Consider the following 23,886-nt stretch of genomic DNA (forward strand, 5'->3'; position numbering starts at 1 on the left):
GGATTCACAATAATGTGGTTATGAGGTGAGCATCAGAAATGGAAATGAGAAGTTGACAGGAACTGGCTAGACTTATTGTTGGTACTTATCTCTTTGTTTTCCAGTTCCATACCAGGTAGCGCTGACAAGCCAGCAGACACCCAAGAATTAACACATATCCAAATGTTGACAGCTGAACCAAGACCCAGTTTAGGCAGATCAGATCAGGGATGCTATATCTGTCATGGTAGACTGATTGTCTATATAGTAGCCATTCTATCTACAAAGAGGACACTGTGCAAACAGTGCAAATAGTTCTTGAGGAAAATTCATATGTGTTTTACCGTGATCAGTGTATCTATAGATGATGTTCTGGCCTAAAAATAGAACCTCATCTAAAATACAAATGTATTTCATGAATACCTTGAAGTCTATCAGGATGTGTTTCTACAAGAGCTTTGTGAAATCTGTAGGTGGACTGAGTAGTTCAGTATCACAGGGAACATTTATTAAAAATCAGGTTCTCAGGCCCCACTACAGAACCACTAATTCAGCCTGGAGTTGGGTCTGAGATCCAAATATTTAACAAATGCTTCCAGTGATTCTGATGCCTATAATCAGCAAGATAAAATAGCTACTTGCCTTTTGTAAAAATGTATTCTATTTAAATAGAACCCAATTTATGGGAAAGGGAAAACCTCAGCAGCAGATTATTTGGGCCATTAGATGGCTAACTTCCACAACTGATGCATAAAAGGCAGCGAAATCTTTACATGTGAAGCACACTGCTGTGCCTACCCGCTATGTCCCAGAACAGTTCTCCAGAGAAGAAATCAAGACACCACTTGCTTCCCCCACCCACCTATTGTACTGCTAGCTGGAGCAGGCTTTTATCACCCCCTTCCAATGTGGCTTCCTCAGTATCTCCACATCTCTTCTTACCTTCCCTCTACTCCCCACCCCCCACTAAGAGAGAACAGGGACTTTCCCAGCTTCAAGTTATTGAGGTGGCACCTGAAGCCTGTGTTTTGGCCTCTAGAAGTGAAGATCTTCATGTTGACTACAGGAAATGGGAGTGAGGAGCTGGTGGGGATGTCCTGTAAGGGGAAGGGTTGGGGACATCCCTCAAACTCTCCCTTGCTGTGGCGCCTGTGGATTTTCTAAAAAGGGGTTAAATGATAATTATTGACATGATATATTCAAATTGCAATAATTGTAGCCAAATGGTATGTATTTCCACATCTACATTACAAACTACTATTTTGTTTATAATTTCTTTATTTAGAGAAAACAGTATTATGCAAATGAAACGGTCACTCACTTTAATAGCAGTGCTTTCATCAAAGGATTTTGGTGCCCAGGCATAAAGGTGAATGGATGACTTCACAGCCACTGCAATGTATGTTGTTTCCTCATGTTGAACTATAATGGCAACATACAAAAAGTCATACATCAGAATTAACAAGAACACTCAGGTGTTTATATTTATTATCACAAATGAAATGACAATTTTAAGAGCTAAAACTGCATATTTTTAGAATAGCTACTTGGCTGGAATTGTATTCTTGTCATTCAATATTAATATCACTGCATATTTCCATAGATTGTATTTATCTGTATTTAAGTGATATACTATCCAGGTACTAAAGAAAAATATTAGCAAATTACTAATCTGGTAAGTGTCTAGTATAAACTGGGCAGTGGTGGTGCACACTTTTATTCCCAGCACTTGGGAGGCATAGGCAGGCAGATATCTGTGAGTTCGAGGCCAGCCTGGTCTACAAAAGCTAGTTCCAGGACAGGCCCCAAAGCTACAGAGAAACTGTGTCTCAGAAAAAAAAAATGAGTAGTATATAGGATGTATAAAAATTTCTACAACTCTATTCAGCATCAGAGCAAAAAGACTAGGCAAAGTACTTACATTAAGAAAAATATACAAATGGTCAATAAATACATTAAAAAGTATGGAAGGGCATTACTAACCAACAAAATGTTCACTGAGTTATGAGGAACTACTTTAACTCTGCTTTAGGATGACAAATACTGTAAGGAGAAACACACACATATAAACATTCAAATGGATATGGAGAAAATGCAATCCTTATATATTAGTGGTGGTGATGGGAAATTCTGCATCTAGTTTGAAAACAGTTTAGGAGTACTATCCAAGAGAGAAAAAAAGAAAATGCACATAGATACCCATAGCAGAATTATTGTTATAAGCCTGAAAGTAGCAAGCAGACAAACATCTGCTAACTGATACGCTGATAAATACAAGTGATGTCTATATAATATATTAATATTCCTGAGTTTGAAAAATGAATATTGACATGTGTTGTATTATGACACAATACAAGTGAACCTTGGGAGCATTACACTAAGTGAAAGAAAACTGTTACAGAAGACCACATAATACACAGATATATTTATATTAGCTTCTGAGATAAGGCAAATACATAAAGAAGGAAAGAAGATCAAGGTTTCTCTAGTATTTGACAAAACATGGGTAAGGGGCTGGGCAATGGTGGCACACAGAGCAAGTTCCAGGACAGCCAAGGCTACACAGAGCAACCCTGTCTTGAAAAAACAAAATAGAAAGGGGAAAAGGTAGGAAATACTGAATGCCTGTCATTGAATTCATGGAATACTGGTCTCTTTGGGGACTAAAATCTGAACTTTTATGTAAATAAGATCATAGTAATGGCTATTGAGTTTTCCATTTTTAAAAACTACATTTCATAGTAGGTAAATAATTTCAATATCACTATTGATAGAGAAAGTAAAGGTTATACAAAGCACATGGTCATTTATGTAACATCCCACTTCTTTGGCTAGAATACTGCTTCTGTTCTGATTCTCTCCAATATTCTGTCTCTTTATCGTATTTCCTTCCTCTTTTTTAATTTTATCTCTTCTACCATTTTACCTGTTAATGGAAGAAATGATTTTTGGTAGTCCTGGATAGAAGTATTATTGATTAGAACAGGCTCAGCTAGGAAAAAGGACTTCACTTGTCCATTCACCTAAAGCAGATTTCAAAGGTGATTACCCTCATAAAGATCTATCATTGTGCTAAAAAATTGCCAGCTTAGTAAGAGGAAGTTGTTCAATATAAACTGCTGAATTAACATCTTGGAATGTCTTTCACCTTTGGGGCTATCATAGTTATATGACTGCAGGGCAGTGTGGTATCTAAAGCTAGAAGAAAGAGTTTATCTTGTCCTTTAGTTTTCTAGACACAAATCCCTTCATTTAATGCTATATGTTTATATGTGCACATATGTGCAAACAAAAAGTCAGTTATGATATAAATATTCTCTTGCAATTTGTATAAAGTGATTTCAGCAATCCTTCACCTACATTACCAATTCTCCTCTGAGGGCCAATGGCTTCAGAGTAAAAGGAAACTGAGAACAGAGGGGATTTGCTTCAGAACTGGAATAGACTGGGCTAACATTACTTCATAGTCATCGAAAGCTCAGAACAATATTCTGTGGACAAAAGAGGTTCTTACTCTATTTTACAGAAATATTTGTGAGGAGACACAGGATATGAAAAAGTTCTCTAATAAAACATAAAGTATTAGGAGCAACAGTCAGTAGATCACAGAAACACTCTTTCAGAACCTCCTACACCACTATAACGTTTCCTGGTCAGTATTAAACAGGATCCTATTTTATTTCCATTAAAAGGGAAGAAAATATCATATACATCTCTGTAAGTTGCTAAAGATACATCAAACGTAGTTACAGTAAGGAAAATATTACTTTTAAATATTAAGAGTGACTAGGAAAGGAAGAAAGAAGTAAACCAAATTGAACTCCAAGAGTGATTCCAGCCAATAGGTATGATTACATAGAAGAGGCCTAGGAGATGCCTCAATGACATTCACTCACATTTTCATTCAAAACTGCAAATCCTTTCCTTTCCTTGCCTTGTCTCTTGCAATTATGGACCTCTCCACATGAATGGAAGCACAAACTATATAACAATATTAAATGTGAAATGGACGTACGGACACTGAAGTGTTCACAGCCAGTCAACTTATCCATAGATTTACAAGCTTCCTCCGTCTTCAGCATTTCCTTCTGTCTTCTCTTACTTTCCGGATCATTATTCAGAATCTTGTTCCTCAGCCAAGTCAAATGATACACGCGAAGTCTGTTCTTGCGACCTGGTAAGAAAACATGATGGTATTTCAATTCTCTCTCTCTCTGTCTCTCTCTGTCTCTCTCTGTCTCTCTCTGTCTCTCTCTGTCTCTCTCTCTCTCTCTCTCTCTCTCTCTCTCTCTGTCTCTCTCTGTCTCTCTCTCTCTCTCTCTCTCTCTCTCTCTCACTCTCTTTCTCTCTGTCTCTCTCTGATATTCAAAATTCAAAGAAGCAGGGTGTACGCCTGTTTAAACCAATTGTTCATTAAATTAAGTCACTTTTAAAAGCTAACATGATAATCGTATCTTCTGTCTCAATTCCAAAAGACAGTTGGGTTCTACTGTCTGCCTCTATGCCTATCTGAAGTGGATCTAAAATACTCCGCTAGCATAGGTTAAGACTGTCTCTAGGATGCCAACCCAATGACTATTTGTTTGGATTTTCCTAAGTCATAGCTCCCCAGAAGTTTCCAGTCCTAGTGGTGGTCCCCGTATGTATGGATGAGATGTCTGAATGCTGACTGTTTGGGCATTTGGAACCAGGAAATGGATCTTCTAGAGTTCTGTCACCCTAGCATGTTATAAATGAATCAGACACATTTATTATTTGTTTCTTCAATTCTTTTATCTAAAAAAATTTTGTCTTTTAAGGCTTATTTTTATATGTTTATGATGTATAATGTGGTATTCATGTAGACTGGGGAAATAAGCATATCCATTACTTTAATTGAAAAAATTTATTTATGGTGACTACATTCACTTTCCTTTTCTCTATTTTGATATACATAATCTGTTATTTTTCATACATTCACCTGTTTTACCATAGAACAACAAAATGTGGTACTCTTATTTAAATTTTACTTAACATGTACCTATTGCTTTCTATTGCCTTCCTTCCCTCTTTCCATTCAGTCCAGCCACTGGCAACCACCAGCCTAAATTCAGCCTCTTTGAGACAATGTTTGAATTATTTCTTTTAGTTTTTGAGATTATAATATAATTACATCATTTTCTCCTTCCAAGCTGTCCCTTATAACACTCCCTTCTTTCTTTAAAATCTATGGCCTCTCTTAATTGCTATATATATACACATGGATATTCATAAATACATAAATATAACCCGTTGAGACAATTTTTGAGATAGTCTTTAATTGTAATTTTCTCATTACAAAATTTATTTAAACACTAAAGAATTTATATGACTTTATTCTTTTTTGAAGTCTTATTTATCCTCTCTCTCTCTCTCTCTCTCTCTCTCTCTCTCTCTGTAACAGCCCTGGCTGTTCTGGAACTCACTATGTAGAACAAACTTGCCTCAGACTCACAGAAATCTACTTCCCTCTGCCCCCCAAGTGCTGGAATTAAAGGCATGTGCCACCACTGCCTGGCTTTTTAGTCATTTTTAATATTGTTATAAAAGTCCCAATAATAAGAATCTGTGAGAACAGGCTGACTTCAAACTTGGAGATTCACTTTCCTCTATCTCCTGAGTGCTGAGATTAAAAGTGTGTGCCTCTATGCTCAACCTAGCAGCAAAATTTTAAAGTGATTAATTTTACTGTGTTTTTAGAGGGGAATTTTAAATAAGTGTTAGGGTTCAGAAAATCACACTTATGGACATTTTATACTCAATTGGTAGAATAAACTACTGATAATTTCACATTGCATCCTTATAACTTCTTTCAGGGTAGACTTTTGGGGATCCTCATCTGACAATAATTTTTTTATAGTATTTGACACAAAATAATTTGTAGGCTGAGGGATGCTTGCTTACCATGCACAAGGCCTTTGTTTTAAAACCTAGTAACAAACATTTGGGTAAACCCAATTACATTTGGGTTAAGTTTAAGGAATCTAAAGAGGTATGTCTGGGTTTGAGAAAATCAGATGAAAAAAAAATCTCTTATCCAGATGTGCATAATCTCTAAGCTATCCAGATGTTTTCAAAACTAAATGTTGCTTCTGTGTACCTGAAATTATTGCAAATGATTGGTCATGAAATATGATTAAAATATTATGATAGCTGAGTTTATCTCTAAAGGGTTTTGCCTTTCTTTAATCAAACCTTGAAGCAAAATGAATCAAATCCAATCACATGAAAATTTGCTAATATATATTCCACATATATCTTATATGTTATAAAGTACAAAAATTCATATAAATATCAGTGGTTGGTATGGTTTTATTTGGTGGCTGAATCTTACGTTAACCATTTCCATTGATTCATTAGTTGTCTTTTGATTTTCTGATACTAATTCCTGTTTACTGTTAGCTCTCAAACCCAAGACAAGCGGCTTAACTAAGGTACTTATTAACATATCAAAGCAGACACTGGCTGCCAGGTTCTCCCAGCGTCCCACAGTCCCTATGGGTTACAGGAACCTGCTGGTTGGCATATCCTGTCCCCCACCCAGAAGCTTTCAGCTTAGGGGCTGGGCTGTCTTTTTCCCATATATATGTTCTCTTATATTATACACTCTCCATGTATATCCCAGCCATTTTGGCTACACCAGTTTTTTTTTTTATTCTTTTGCCTTTTGAACTCTTGGCTGCCACTCCAGGCTCCCCTCTCTCTCATATTCTTGTTCAGTCTGTCATGTCCACTCTGGACTCTCCCAGATGCCTCTGGCTATGTTCTCCCTTCCATCTACAGTAAACCTCCTCGACCATACCTAGGAGCAGTCTTGTCCTTTTATTTTTTAATTCATTTAGTAGTCACAATTAATTTAACACCAGCTTACTTGCTTTTTCAGAGTCAGGCTCTTATTATGAAAATTATAAAAGATTATGAAAATCAACTGCTGTTTGGGAAAGGCGTAGATAATCTTGTCTGGTTGCCCTTGTAATATTACGTGGAGACAGGGACTATTCTTTCTTCTACCCAATAATTCATCCATTTGTGTTTTGGACACATCAAAAGCTAGATGGTGGCTATTAGTGTAGTCCCTTGTACGTGAGATTACTCACGGATACAAACATAGTTTTCTTGATCTCCAACCAAGGTTAAGTGCATCAACATCAAAGGGATTTTGTTTAAAGTGTGAATGGATAAGAAAACACAAGTAGGAGATTCTGCTGTCCCAATTAAAGGTTATATTTAAAGTGATTTCCTATGAGCACTTTCACCTAAGAAAGCCTTTAACCTAGTTTGCAGTTCAATTACTCTGCATAATTACTCGGTTAATTTGAGGACTTAAACAAACCAGAGATGGTAATCAGCAAATTGAGTGACTCCACGACTTGGATCTGGCGGAATGGTCTGCGCTTTATAAGTTTAATGATGTCTGCCTTTCCACTTCTGTCCATCAGGTACAGATTAGATCGGGTGCCCAGCAACAAATTGACTCCTGTTCAGACACAGAAAAGTGCTGCATTAGCTGATTATTTTTATGAGTGTGTATTAATTCTACAGAAAGGGTTTTCACTATGATGTTTTTATGCTTATCTATTACATAATTTAATCAAAATCACGGACATCAACCTCCCTTATATTTCCTTCTCACTCCCTCTGCATCCTATTCCATTTCCCTGTCTCCATTCAACTTTTAGGACCTTAAGAAAAATAAAACAACATTTTATAAATAAGGGGAAATGTGATGTTTGTCTTTATACATGTGGCTTATTTCAATATCCAGTTATAACCTACTTTTCTACAAACATGGTTCGAATCTTTTTCACAACTTAATAATACTCTACTATGTATGTGTGTATTCCACACCTTTTAACCTTTACCTATAGATTTAAGTAAATATGTATGTACAATTACTTTTCTTTTTTATTGCAGTTTGCTAATCCATGCAAACCTGACTTTTATCATTTCGGGATAATATTAGCCTTGTTAACATCATACTATTCAGATATGTACACTCCTCGCAGGTATGTTTCATTAAAATGAGTAGATAGCTCTCTATACATACTAGTAATATTCTATTGCCTGCTGTCTAGTGTGCCATCGGACATACAGAATATTATATATACATAGCACTATCTTATTATTTGTCACATACATTTCCAGAATCAATTAGACCTTCTGAATATTATCTTTAAGCAAATTTAGTGTATACATATATCTATACATACACAGTTAATTTTGGTTCTTAGACATCAACTACATCACATCATGCATTATTATCTGAGCCACTAAATTAGAAAATCATTGAGGATGACCATTTTCTTCTAAGGACTCTGTCCCCTGTATTTTTCTTTAAAACTCATCTTCAATCATATATGGGTTAAAATCTATTAAGTGTTAAGTTAGAAGTGGATGTTTACTTTGGACCCTGGTTGTGTTAAGTTATTTTTTAGTACTGTACTGTGTAGACTTGCTTGGGACAACCTATATATAATCTCAGATCTGCTGCTATGATCATTAATATTCTGAAACAAAGAGTTGAAAAAGTCTGTCAAATTTAACATTTATAGGGAAAACTTATACATCCTCTACACTTAAAAATTGCAAGATCCTAAAGAAACCTTTCTTGTAATAAGTATATACAAACTTAGAAAATATTAAACTCAAATTTTCAAATAATCATAGTGAAGTCTAATTTTGTATTTTACTCTAGTTAACTCAAGTTAAAAAGCATAAAATGGGGCAAGACATTAATTCAACAGGCCAAATCAGTCCTGAACCAATTACTATGAATTCATTTCAATTGATTGGCAATGGTAAAATGTTTTACTTCTACAACCTTCCCAAGTTTTCGACATGAACATGGATTTAAAACAGAACAAAAACAAAACTCAGTTTCAAGAACTCAAACTCACCCCACAAAGAACCACAGCAGATCTCAGACGTAAACTCCTTTTCGTACACATGGATTAGTGGTTTGTTATATGCTGGGAAGATACAGAGTGGGTTAATATTTACTTCAAATGGTAGGTGAGGGGGGTTTTCAGGCACCTCAACAAACCCAGCATGTACTGCAAAGGGAAAGGCATTGAGACAAATCACTGATCTATATACTAAATGTGCCAAGTATTTTCATAATGGAGATGACCCTCAAAGTTTGGTTTCCTTATTGTATTTCATCTTCTATTTTAGATTTAGTAAATTTTTAGCTCATTAGAAAATACAAATCATACTGGTTAAAATAAATTGCCGAGTATGGATGTGATTTGTGGCTTTGATTATAGTGTAAAAGCAATAATTGAATGAGGGACTCAATTTCTCAATTGCAGGTCAAATCTAATCATCATAAAGAGTCAGTGAGAGCTGGGTATAATAGCAAGTGTCTGGGATCCCAGGAAGATGAGGAAGTCAGTGCCAGCAGCAGCTAGAGAATGAACTTAATGTCATCCCGGTTACACGAGACTCCCAAAAATCTAAGGAAAAAGAAAAGATTTTACTGAGGAGGAATTAAAAAGAAAAACTTATATATTATTTACTTATTTAGGCACATATGTTGTGGTTGGTTCTCTCCTTCTACCAAATGGGTCTAGGGGATCAAACTTAACTCGTTAGGCTTGGTAGCAATATTTTTACCTTCCGACGCATCTTGCCAGCATTCATCAACCTCATTTTATACCATATGAATATTCAACTTCTTTGATTTATCACACACCATGAACTACTGTATGAGCAAGTGGAAGCATGCAGCATGGAAAGATTGCACCAGAAATACTCACAGTTGGCGCTCGCAGTGTCGGTATCAGAGGCAGAAGCAGACCCTCCAGGAGATGAGTGGATGATAGGGAAACCCAGTGTTGCTGATGACCCTGCTGTGTCATTGGGATTCTCACCATCAAGTGCAAGGGATGTGATATCCAAGGCAATTGAATCTGAGGTCTCAGTTCCACCATCTGACTCCTATAAGAAGATATAGGATTGGGGAGCTGGTAAACAGGGGGTCTAAGGTTTAAAAGGAATATCTAAACCCTACATGCATACACCAATAAAACTACTTTGAAAAAAATCACACCCTGGGGGCATATCATCCCTTAGTTTACGATAACTACAGCGCCAATTCTGGTGGTACATACATATATTCCTGGCACATGCAAAACTGTTGCCATGAGTCTTAGGCCAACCTAGGCTACATAACAAGTTCTAGGCTAGCAGGAGCCTACAGAGCTAGAACCTGGTCCTAAAATTGTAAAACACAGACATGCAAACAACCAAAAATAAAATAAAATAATACAAAACAAAAAAACAGGAACAGAACAAAACAAGAAAAATGGCTAAGAAGAACCGTGGGGGTGTGGTTCAAATGACCAAACAAAAGACAGAAAACAAAACAACAAAAAGATTTATAACAATCCTTAAGTAAACATATTTCACACTTCCATTAATGGAGTAGATGCTCAAGGATAAAAGCCTCCAAGCATGACAATTCTATGTTCAGTATGTGGAAGAATTTTCAACTCTCTGGTGGGGTTATTGAATATTGAAGGTCGGGTGGAGAATTAGGAGTTAATTATTTGTGACGATTAAATATACCAGCCTAGATGTCTAATAGATTAATTGTAAAACAAAATGTGATATGTACATATACACAATGGAATTTTTTTCATCCACAAAGAAAAATAAAATCATGAAAATTTCAAAATAATGGATGGGTATGGAAATTATTATAGTAAGGGATATAATTCTACTCAGAGAAAAACATCCTTCCATTTCGTAATGACAGACACACAGATCCTAGAGTTTAATATGTGTGTGTGGGGGTGCGTGGGTGTAGCAGAGAACTAGAAGAGATTATCAAGAAAAGGGAGAAAAAAGGGAGAAAGATTTTAAGGAAGAGTAATGGGGAAAATGGATCAACAGAATCCATGTGACATAGACTTGAAAGGAAGGAAAAGGTACAGTTGAGGGGGCAAGGGAATGGAAGGAAGAGAAGGACCAACAAGATCAAAGTATGTGTGAAAATGCTGTAATGAAATTCATCACTTTATGTGCTATAAAATACAAATAAATACAAAATGCTAATGGTTGCACAATATTGTGTATGTCTAAAATGCTAGCTATATGAATGCTTTACTTGGAAATTTTTAGTATGTTTTCTACAGCTATAAATAGTATGACCAGTACCTTGAAATACTTCTCCATATGTATGATCTAACTTAAATTGACCAGGGATTTTTTTCCCCTGAAGTATATAAGAACCGTCAAATTGTATGTAGTGAAGATCCCATGCACTTATAATTTAATTATATATTTAAGTTATTTCAGGATTTGGAATACAAAAATATAATCATTGTGAATAGCTGAAATGTTACATATTATGTGCTGATATACATTCAAATGCTTCATTACCTCCTGCTCACGTTCAAACTCCTGAAATATATGTTGATCCAGTCCTGCACCATCTTCCTGTGAGTGAATTTCGTCTGCACAGAATCCATATGCTCCATTCTCTTCCCTGTTTCCATTGATTCCTCTGTATCTGGCACCTCTATTGGCTCCATGTCCATCTTGGCTTCTAAAGGCTGCACTGGCTTCAGCAGCAGGGTTTCCACGATACTTCCGGGCTCCATCGTTTCCATAGGCTCCGAAAGCCCCCTGCTCTCCATTCCTTCCACCTCTGCCACCATGCTTGAGTATTCCTTCTCTGCGATAGCTCTCCCTGTTAGCAAGAACAAATTCGTGAAAGAAGACCGTTCAATGTATCACAAATCAAAGCCAGAAATCAGATTTTACACATATACACACCCATATAGGTTATGCTCAGGAATATTTTTGCTTTTTATTAATGCTTTTGTTTTATATACATGTGAAAATTTCCTCAATGTTTTTCCAGTATTAAATACTGAATTAACATGATAGCCACTCTTAAGTCTTCATCATCATGTGGTAGACACGACTGTTTAGTGCAGAAAATACTCATTTTTCTTAAATAACTGAGTAAAAATTTCAGTCATGTTAATGATAAAACCCATACTGATATTATAATATTTTTCAGTATTCTGTTACTTTTAACATATGTTTTCATTTATTTACATGTATATAAACAGCTCTGCTATAGACCTTTGGTCAATACTCTCACCAGAGTGTTCAACTGATATAGGCTTCATATGTTAGAGTAAGAGAATCACATAATCAGGGTTTATAAATGTTAAGTTCTAAAAATGCTCAATCCTTCATTTTACATGGAGACAATATTAAACCTGTGTCCCTATGAAGATTATAAATTAAAATCAGTATGAAAATGGAATTCTTTATAGTTTTTCTATTTGGGAGAAAAATTCAAAAGATCTTTTGGTAACTTCTGCACCCATTAAACTAATAAATATCATACCAAGTTGATCATATACAGGACAAAATCATCTCTACTCTCTGGGAAATGCTTAGCCAATCTTTCAAACAGTAGTAGAATCCTTCATCTTTTACATCATTTCTCATTGTGATTTTAAAGCAAAAGAAGATTCAATGGCATTGATTTGAAGAGAAACACTCGGACAATCCCAGTTATCAAGAAACTAATAAATAACTGAATTTAAATTGTATATACATAATTCAGAATTATATGTTCTACATTAGAAAAATTTAAATCACAATACTGAACATATAACCAATATGAAAGTACAGTTCATTAACTCTCACAATGTTATTTTACATTTAAAAATAAACCAAATATGTCAATAGTTCTGAACTCATAAGCATCTAGTATAATAACAGAGACAAACCAACCTTGGCCCATTAGTAGCAGCACCAAGATTATCATCTATGCCACGAAGAGACTCATCATCATAGTCACCATCACCACGGACTTCATAGACATTTGCCTGATCAGTCTGGTTATTCAAGTCATCATGGCCATTGACATGGTCACAGTTATCTTCATAAGCATCGTAAGAAGCTTCCTCATCAGTATTAGCACCAGCATCATAGAGTTCAACATAATCACCATCTTCTTCAGGTTGCTGAGTGACAGGTGCAGGAATTAGCCAATCATCCCAGAAGATTTCAGAGAGTGCATTATGGCCTACCCATTCATTTGTCAAGTATACAGGGGGTGATATTTTTCCCACTTTAAATCCATCTGGAACCTGTGTGCACAAGAAAGGTTAAGGTAGTCTCTAATAGCTTCTTATTTTCTTTAGCTATTGGAAGTTTCCAAAATGACAACATTTCAAAACATGTTAAAATCATATTCTTACTGAAACAAAGATGTCCAGCCAATACAGAGAGCAAATATTTTAGTGAAGATGAGTTGCCCAAATCCAAACATTAGTAATTAGTTGTGGACTTTGTAGATCACACAGCAAATAGCAAATTTACTCACTCTTTTATTAACCCTACTTGCCTGCTGAGCAGTAGACATTTGCACTTGATGCTAGGTAGTATGCTCTCTGCATGATGCCAGATAGTATGCTCTCTACAAAGTCTGTTTTTTTCCTTTTGTTTTATTCTAACACTGAGATTAAAGTATCGCTCTTGAAATAGATACATTATTTTTCCAGGTTTGTTCATATATGCCATATATTATCTTAAATTATTTCAAATGCCTCCAAAAAGCAAATGAATACAAATGTAATTCTTATGTTAGGCATAAACATGTATACAAAAAAGTATGGGTATTGTGAACATAAAACAATATGATCTGAAAGCAAATTACAAAAGTTTAGGGTGATCTTTTACTTCTACAATCAAAAGATACTAGTTTCATTAATATTTTCTTTCATTACGTATGGAACACTATTAAACAACAGTTAAAATGTAACTTATACCTCTTGATCGTAACTTAATTTCTAGAAATATCTGTTTGTCAGTATTCTTTCCTATATATTCTATTTGTAATTTGTGTGGTACTGGGATTGAACCTAGAAACTTGAGTATGCTAGGCAAGCATTATACCATTAGATTAAATCCTTAACACATCTCTTCCACATACCCTGACAAAAATGTGAAAATACAACACTGTTTGATCAGATAAGTGCTTTTTCCTATTTCAATTTTAAATTTAGAATTTTCTATTTGGAATACTTCCCCAACAATGTAATCTTTTTAAATAAAGGCTAATAAAACACATTTAAACTCTTTTACTTCTCCATTTAAAAATATTTTATGGTATAAGTGGTTTCCTGTATGCATATTTGTGTGCATTGTGTGTGCCTGGTGTATGCAAAGATCAGAATAAGGTGTTAAATATGGAGCTGGAATTGCAGGTGATTATGAGTCACCATAGTCATTGTGAAAAGCAGACCCTCGTCTTCTGGGACAGGAACAAGTGATGAACCATCTGTCCATGCCTACCCTTTATCTTTTAATGTCAGAAAGAATAGGAAAAACCAAAATGATCTTAAAAGTAGATATAAATGCATCATGAGATAAACCTACATGGATATCAATCAGTAACTTCTGATCAATAGTAGAATAAGGCGGCGATGACTGGGACTTCCTCCTAGTCACAGGACTCTCCTCCTCAGAAGATGACTCTATGGAATGCCAAAAATTACATTAATAACAACAGTGATTTCACAACTACTTCGGTATGTGTAGTGGATCAGTTCAAAACCTTATTGTTTTTCTTTCAGCCTTTGTCATTCTATTTTGAAATTATCAGTTAATATTAAAATCATTGTGACAGTAATAAACAAAGAAACAAGCAAGCTTAAGCCAATCATAGACTGTCAATAGATCATACCATGTCAAAAACAGCAAGTACGTCACTCTAAGAAGTAAGCAATTTCTGTATTTTACTTCTCTGTTATTTGGTTAGTATCAGCCAGTGGCGTAATTTACAGTGTTTTCTGGTTCTGAGCTCAGTTGTGCTTCTTAATTTATCAAACTCTGTTACATTAGAAACACCTATTGTGGTTGTGGTTCTGAGTTCCACTTCCAAGGGTACTAGTAGGCTCAGGTTTTGTTCATGCTGCAGACCTACAAGGCATTTTTGTTTTCAGTATTTAGCGCACACTTGAGAAATCTACCAACCTCCCAAGTTTTAACCAAGTTATGAATAGCCAAATATTTCAATAAAGATGAAGATTGGGATAATAAAAATTTATAAAACTTAGCTTTGTGTCATAGATTTGGAAACTTTAGAGTAATTTGTGAGACAACTTTCTGCAGTGAAGGAAATATTCTGTGTCTGTTTGGAAATGAACATTTGGGAGTACTGAGTATTAACCACTGGACCACCAGGGTAGCTTCAGAGCATTTAAAATGTGGCCAGTACACCTAAGAAATAGGCTTTGTAAATGTTTACTTAATTTTTCTTTTAGTTTTCATTTTAATAGTCACAAGTGGTGTGGCTGTTTACAGACACATTGGGCAGCACAATTCCATTATGATAATAATTCTATTTAAAATACAAATTCTTTCAGTATAACAGTATAGATTTTGAAAACTGTGATATGATACATAATAAGTTGCATAAAAATTCAGTGAGAATACAAAATAGGCCTAGAACTCAGTAGAGTATAAATGAACATATTTATCATAAAAAGGTGTCCTACTGGAATACTGGCTCCATGTTTATTTCTAGGGGTATTAAGTATAAATACTACTGACCTTTTGTCTGCACACTAACTATAGATAGTTTAAATCTAGACATTACAATTAAAAACCCTGCATTTGCTGTGCTGCTGTCTTTTGAAAATGTTATATACCATATCCCAGAATCTGCATTCTTGCCTTCTTGTGCTGGAACCTTGCTACTTATTGTTTTTCAGGAAGCAATTCTTTCAAGTCTTTTCAAGTGGAAGGAGAGCGACTGTGCAGTCTCAGCGGCTGATGACTTCTCTGCACATCTACATATGTCCTAATCTGCTGGCAATGTAAGATGCTCTGTGGCATACACGTAACAGAGGCTCAGCCCTGAAAGGGTTAGCGCTTCTCAGCAGAGACAGTACTTCTTCTTTCTCCTATCAATGTTTAGGGATTAGTTTATTCCAGAAAGGCAAGTGAGTGAACTATAAAACTGATGTGTTTGCCATGTATTAGCAAATTTATACGTGACCAAACCAGAAGGAAAATATTGCAGGGAAAACATTCCTAATATTTTGCCTTATCTTTTCAAAACATCATTTTTATGTGAGGCTGCAGTATGAAAAGAATTCTTTCATCATAGTACTCTCCTAAGGTCTCCTAAGGGTTTTAAAATTCAGAAATTTGAATGTTTGATTTTCTATATCCCTTATGATATAAACATTATCACAGATCTGTATTCTACATTTTTATAAATAATGTGAGGGCTTGGTCAGAAAATGTCCTCTAACTAAACAGATCTTGCATGCTTAAAACTGGAAAATGCCGATTTATGACCTAATGCCTAAGTTTATGACAATTTTTTGATTTTTCCTAATGCCTAAAAAGGTATAATAAATTTAAAGTCCATTAAATGCATATCACTAATAAAATACTTGACTGAAATTGATACCAAATTTTGATAAGCACTCCTGTTATTATTTGATCAATTAATTTTGTGTATTTTAAATAAAGCCATTGGTTTGTGGTATTTAAGAAATATTTATGTGATACTGTGTATATCATATTTTGAAGAGGTGAGATAAAATGACAAATAAAACTTCTTCTCACAATTATTCTGCTCATATTGTAAATGCAGCCTAATAGATGTTGGGTAGATGGAGAATAGTCCTCAAGTTCTTTAACATATGGTCTCATGTTGTATAGGAACTAAAGGAAATTATCACTTTCCATTTCTCAGAGGTCACCACTAATCACTCAAATACCAAATCAAATCAACTGTTTTTCTTAAATACTACTTGGCCTCCTTAATATTTTTCATTCATTTTTTTCTGGAAATTCTTTAGTTCTGAACTATATGCTGTTATATATTTGGTCTATGTATTTGAATGTATTTGACTGTTCTAACTTTGAATTTCGAATCACCTGATGCTGCTTGGAAATTCTGAGGGTTTAGGAAACTCCTCTGTCTGATGTCCATGGGCTGCTGAACTTCTTCGAAAAGAGGCTGCTCAGAGACACTAAAATGATAAATAGACAAAAGGTTTAACAAAGATATGTTTATAATCATGATAAGCATATTGGGTTTACCTTCATCTCTTAAAACCATTTGTGAAAGAAAACCAAACTAAATTAACACAGAGACAGGAAGGCATGTGCCACAAGATCAGGCCCCAAAGCTACAGAGAAACCATGTCTCGAAAAGCCAAAAAAGAATTTTCTTAAAATTATACATCACACTGAAAAAAAAGTAGAGCATGGATATTATTTTCCAATTTTAATTTCCTAAACCTATTTTATCTATGATAGAGAAACAATTTCCACGTGTAGAAATGAAAGAAAATACTTTTCAATATAGCATGCATTTCCTTCACATATAATATATTCTATAAGTGTTCAGAATAATATTCAGATAAAATTATCCAGATAACATCAGCAAACAAAACCGTCCATTGTATAATAGACATTTCACATGGCAAATACAAAGAGTTTGTTATTATAAATATTCCGCTGTTATCCTGTCTTATTTGCCCATAATTCATGTTTTAAGTGTATTGTTCCTGGTCTGAATAGGTAACACTTTGGATACATAAGCACATCCATGTTTACCATTAAAATTTAAATGCCAGTGTAGACACTTTTATTTGCTCTCAGTTTTATATCTAGGAAGGATTTCTTTTGTTAATTTAAGTTTATAACAGACAAAGACATTAGTATGGCCAATCATTTCAGGAATAACTCAAGGTTCATTTACAGTAATTTTATGAATTTATTTTTGTTTGTGAGTTCATTATAGTTTATGCATTTTACAAATTTAAATATACTTTGAGGAAATGCATTTGTTATTAATAAATTAAAAATCTATTTGTAAAGTTACTGATCACTCTCAAGTTGACATCAAGTTTAAATTTTATATACTGAATTGTATTAAAATCATATCCAAGGGCACTAACAATTTTTTCAAAACTAACCTCATTTCTTCTCTTTGAGGTTAGAAGCATGGTAACTCAGGCATTGACTGGAGAGAAAAACAGCTCTCAATCTGACTTAATTTTTGCAAGTTTCTCTCTCAGGTTTCTTGTGAAAACATAAAGTCACAAGATTACAAAACAATGGTGTATGTCTATGCGTATCATACATGAACTCTGCCGTCTGTCTGTACTGTGCAGTATCTTTAATATTATTTGTATTGTTTTTTCTTCAAAGTTTTACTATATTACATGGTGAGTATATACTTAGGAAAATCCAAATTAATTTACTTAGAGAAAAAAATTGTGGAACACTGATTATGAGATACGTTTATCAGTGTGTGTGTGTGTGTGTGTGTGTTTGTGTTTGTGTCTACATGCACCTAGAATTACAAACATGTCATGTCAGCTATGTGGAAGTCATAGGGACAAATTGTGGAAGTTGGTTCTCTTCTTTGTGTGGGTTGTGAGAGCTGAACTCGGGCCAATAGGCTTGATACAATGTGCTTTTACCCAGCAAACTACCTTGCCGGTCCTGTCTAATAGCTTTAATATAAAGAACGATTAATACATATTTGCTGAATGTTTGACTGAATGAACATAGGCTATGGCCTATTCATTGTGTGTTTAGTCCATTTTAAAAATTGTCTTTCATGTATATTGCATAGCACAGAACAACTGACTTATGGAACATAATCTTTGAAAATTACTGAAACCAGCAATACTACAAAGATGAAAACTACAATGAATAGTTTCTATGATGCATATGTCATCTTATTTATCTGACAATGATTCATTTTGACCACAGAACACTTTGAGGCTTTCCTATTCCTATTTTCTATTAGTTTCTGCACTTATGAATAATTTGTTTTATTATATTGTACATTCAAGAAAACACACCTGACACTTCTTAAATCCTACTGCTAAATGAATCATATCAAATACATTATTTTCAAAATTGTTAGGTAATTATTGAATTAAATCAAATGAACTAGATTATGAAAGCTGTTACTGGAAGATGCTATTAATGGATCACTGCAGCGAGGTTTTAAATGTAAGCCAATTTTGGCAAACTGTCATGATGTGAGTGATAATTTAGTTTTGACTTTACGCGGAAATTAATTTCAAAATTTTGTTTTTGATTTCACAGTTACTCACAAGTAATTTGCAAACAGAAATACATACCTTGAGGAAAATGTCACACGATGTGTACGATTCCGGTTGCCAGGCCTAGAAGCAGAGCTCTCTTGAGCCTTAAAGACATAATGTAATCAACAGTTTAATGAACGTACTTGACCATAAATTCTAAAACCAGTTAAGTTTTCAAACAAAAATTAAGAATTTAAGTTCAAAATCATGTCCATCCAAACTAACTCTAGATTTCACACAGAAAATACATTATAGTTTCTTTGAGAAAGTATGTCATAAGAAGTGTTTCAAATACTTTTTGTCACTAAGGAAATTATTTTGGGTTTTTAGATCCATACACTCATTTGACATTGTAAAATACTCAAAAAAGAGCACATACAATGTTAGCTTACATCAATGAGGTAGAATTGTTTTCTGTTAGCAATAGCAGGCAGATCCATAATCTCTTGCCTTGTCTCATTTAGTTTTAAATCACTGTTTTTACTCCCAGCAATTTTCTGTTCTGCCCCCCAAAGGCAATTCGAACAAGCAATAAGAAAGTCACTATACTATTTAGGGAGAAAATTGCATCATGTTACACTTTAAAAAAATAATTTTTCTCTAATTCCTAGAAGCTGTACTTAGTTTTCATACATTAGTTTGTCCTACGAAGTGACTTTTCAATGTTGCCCTTGTACTGCAACAGACAGATTGGTGAGAATCTGTCTTTTATATTTGGCTAACACGCAGTTCCAAATATAACCAGATGTTTTACAGTATTCATGATTATCATCTTTCTGAAAAATGTTTTCTAATTTCAGTTTAGATAATTGGCTATCCTGGTCAATTCTAGTTCTCTTATGAAGTTGATCTCAGAAAGTTTCTATTTTATTCAAAGATTATTTTTATTTTTGTTTGATATTAGGTCCCTATGTTCCACAGGCTACCCTAAAATTTCCAAGCTCAAATGATCCTCTTGCCTCTGCCTCTCTATAGCTGAGACTATAAATATGTAATGCTACTACAGCCAAGTCAAGAAACTAAGCAATACTTATTAAAAGAAATGTCAAAAATCACCAAATGTATATAATGGTAAAAAATGAAAAGGCAAGGCTTAATATGGCTTGACATTCTTTGGTATGAAAAATGGGAAACGGAAAAAAAATTAGTAAGAATTGCATATATTAAGACACAATATGTTCCAAAGCAAACATTACTTTTTCATTGCATATCTTGCTCAGTGTCAAGCTGAAGGTACTAACTACCAGCTGGGAATAGGAGCAAAGCCATGTGCTAAGGCAGCAGGGGAGACATTAGTGACTGTTCTCGTTAACTGACACAGCCTCACTATCTTCCTTCTGTAAATAGTTAGTATTCACAAAAAAGTAATCTTGACTCGTCAATCAAGAGTCTTGAAAAATTTCATAGTACACTTCAGTGATCAAAATAAATTTGTAATGTTGGCTGTTAGGAATGCAAGTCATGATAATGCTACCATGTCTGTTTAAAAAGAAAACTCACAACCCCAGTCTCACAAATGTGGGTTATGAATTCTGTATTATTTGACGTGATCATCAAAAGAGAAGTCACCCTCACATGTAATCATCTAATTTCTCTTCTGTGAGAAAAAGAATCATAGGTTAACTGAGCCACTATTTGTGACAAAGAGTATACCAGAAACAGACACAATCACGGTAAAGGATGGCATGCGGTTATGTTACACAGTGAACTACTAACATTTTGATAGAAAATGTTCTATTTTTAAAAACATTGAAAAGCCTTCTTACTTGAACTTTGTGCATGTGCTAGAAATTTTAAATGAATTACGTCTGCAAACTTAAGAAAAAAAATCAAAGTGATGCAATTTGGCAGCAATTATAAAAACATGAGCTTTTAAGGGATAATTAGAAATTGTAAATTAGTATCTGTTCCCGAGTACTTGACAGCTTATGAATACTCAGTTACATTTATGGTACAATTGGTAGTGATGTTCAAAAGTACTGCTTTGATATTGTCAAACAGAATGTAAACATTTGGGAGAATCTGTATACACAGTGAACTAATATTTTCCAATTGATGAATACATGAATTTATAAATAATGCATAAGTGAAATATCTATTCATAGTACAAAACAGGGCAATGGATTTTAATATCATTACTTGTATACAATTTTATGAATATGACTTTAGATTCTGTTTGTCTAGTTTGGCTGTGTTACCAAAGAATATGCATAAGTATCTGAAGGGAAATCTCCAACAGTCACAATTATCTGAAAATTTTATCCAATTTCCGCCCCCACTTTCTAACCTTCTATAAGTAACAAGCCAGCTCTTATACATATATCTCAGGCAAAACACCATATGGCCACAGATTGAATTATGAAGTAGATATGAACATACAGATGTTTTCTATTAAGCAAGACAGAGTAAAAGCATCTGAAAATATGAGACAATGACATCCCTATAATAATATTTTGGGAAAGATAAATACCATTCCTTTATATTTATTTATCATGTTAAATGTATTTATACCTTTTCAGTTTTATTTTTCAGCAAGTTAGATAGTGAATGACATAATGAAAAAGCTTTACGGAATTCTCAATATTGAAGATTATAAAGGGATCCTGAGAACACTAAGTTTAAGAGGCACTTTTCTAGGTACTTATTAATATCCTAACAACTCATATTGAGAAATTTACCTCATTTCCTGTAGGATTTGGAGCGTATGGTTCTATTTGGACTTCAGCCTGAACTGAATGAAACACTTCATCATTGTCTGATGAGTCATCTTCTTTATCCTTTGAAACCAAAATCATAGAAATGTTTAAATGACCACAAGAGTGCAAGTGATAGGATGACAGAATCATCTTAATTTGTTACCAGGATGAATGATTTGCAAATATTTAAAAATTTTTTAAATGCGCAGCTTCTAACAGCTTTTGCTTAAGGATCCCTTTTCAAGCTGAGGAAAGGTGCCGATTACCTACTAACTGCATTTGCACACACATCTGCATAGATTTCAGCTGAACTGCTGCCTTCCCGAAGCTTATCTATGGGATCCAAATTATGAATCTGATTTAACACTTGATTAGCATATAATCACAAGCTAACTTGCACATTTGTTGAGCTGCTATAACTTCAACATTTAGTCCTGAGTTGCAAAGATTCCTCCTAAATTAAGCTCTCAGAGCTAAGAAATTGTTCAATCAAATGTATCAACCGCCATTATCTCATCCAATTACAAGGAAAATATATGCATTTTTCTTACTAGTACAGCAAAGCACTCAGACATGTCTTTAAATTCCAATTAAATTTCACTTTAAATTGGATTGTGACTTTATCTTTAGTATGAAGGATTTTATTTCCTTTCGCTTGTTCTTAAGAAATGCATATAAAGATATGAATGCCTATGTAGGAACCTAGGTTCATAGGATGGCAACAATTACTCACTGACTTATTTACATCTTGAAATGGCTTCTCATACATACATAGACATACATACCTATGTATGTTATATATCTAAATATATATAAATCCAAAATAATGATTGTAAATATGTTCTCTGCTGCTAATATTTTCAGGATCAAATCAAGTCTTGTTCACTGATGCAAATTCCATTAGCTCTCTCTAACTGGTTAAGAGAGCTCATTGAGAATTGTCATTAGCATGTTAGATGCCTTCATTTCAGACTCCTATCTCCCCTTCTGCCTGTGATTTCTATCTCTTTATATTCTGGAGGTGATGCATTCATTTCTGCTTTTGAGCCATTCTTTCTTTGCTTTTTAAAGTCTTTTCTCATGTAAATATGTCAGAGAATTACCAACTGTTTAACTGATTTAGTGTGCACACACTAAACAATTACTTATTTAGATACTCAGGCAAGGTTCATTTGTAATTAATACATCAGTTATTATTTAAGTGGATGTGGTTAACTGTTTAATCTTCATATAATAATTCCTTTTTTATAAATGAATATTGAAAATTATTAGAAAATAACTGTTCTAATTTTTCCTGACCTAATTCGCTTTTGAAACCTACAAACTACTCATTATCAGATTATTATTGCCAGATAAAATTAACAAAGCCTGTCAAATTTTATCCACCTATGTATAGGAGTTTTATTTGTGTATGTATTTTCGCGAACATGTATGTCTGTGTACTATGTATGCACAGTGCACAGAACAGAAGAAGGTATCAGATCCTCTAGAACTGGAATTATTGATCATTGTTAGATGTCACGTGGTCCTGGGAACTGAACCTGAGTCCTCTGAATGAGTAAGTACTCTTATTTTTTGATACATCTCTCTAGCCCTGACTTTTTGCTCTTATCTTAATTTAAAAGTCCAAAAGCACAAACAAATGCAATTCATACAAGTAGCACTGTCCAGCATTCTATGGCAAGAAATAACAAATAAGCAACTTCAGATTAAAAGAAAATTGCTTATTTTTATTTATATGTATGTGCCTATTTCAATTCATTTGCACCATATATGTGCAGAAGCCCATGGAAGACAAGTTACAGACAGTCAAGGGCTGCCATGTAGGATTCTGGAAACTAAACTTATGTCCTCTGCAGAAGCTGCAAATTCTCTTATCTTCTGAGCCATCTCTCTAGTCCCAGAAAGTTACATCTTAGAGGGATAAAAAAAGGAGGCAAGTCTGGAATTTTAAATTAAAAATGTTTCAAGAGTCAAATAATTAAGTGTTTGTATGCCATCTCTTTACTGGTTAAGGGAGTAACTGGTAAAAGCAAACCAAACACCTAATAACGAAGGTGCAACTCCTGTAGAGA

At 34.4% G+C, this 23,886-nt stretch overlaps 1 protein-coding gene across 1 annotated transcript in view; it reads right to left on the reverse strand.

The window, feature by feature from the left end:
- Window positions 1-23,886, reverse strand: part of LOC121436660 (nik-related protein kinase-like) — a 100,389-nt gene that overhangs the window by 13,215 nt on the left and 63,288 nt on the right. Inside the window, exons 15-25 of the mRNA XM_041636667.1 lie at window positions 21,794-21,892; window positions 19,152-19,219; window positions 16,924-17,018; window positions 14,407-14,504; window positions 12,757-13,115; window positions 11,383-11,692; window positions 9,756-9,933; window positions 8,895-8,966; window positions 7,331-7,474; window positions 3,995-4,153; window positions 1,301-1,401 (exon numbers count right to left, since the gene is read on the reverse strand). Coding sequence (XP_041492601.1) covers window positions 1,301-1,401; window positions 3,995-4,153; window positions 7,331-7,474; window positions 8,895-8,966; window positions 9,756-9,933; window positions 11,383-11,692; window positions 12,757-13,115; window positions 14,407-14,504; window positions 16,924-17,018; window positions 19,152-19,219; window positions 21,794-21,892 — 1,683 coding nt within the window. The remainder of the gene's footprint in view (window positions 1-1,300; window positions 1,402-3,994; window positions 4,154-7,330; window positions 7,475-8,894; window positions 8,967-9,755; window positions 9,934-11,382; window positions 11,693-12,756; window positions 13,116-14,406; window positions 14,505-16,923; window positions 17,019-19,151; window positions 19,220-21,793; window positions 21,893-23,886) is intronic.

The sequence above is a fragment of the Microtus oregoni genome, unplaced genomic scaffold (genome assembly GCF_018167655.1).
Source record: "Microtus oregoni isolate MIOR12 unplaced genomic scaffold, Mior012 000050F_001, whole genome shotgun sequence".
Classification (NCBI taxonomy): Eukaryota; Metazoa; Chordata; class Mammalia; order Rodentia; family Cricetidae; genus Microtus; species Microtus oregoni.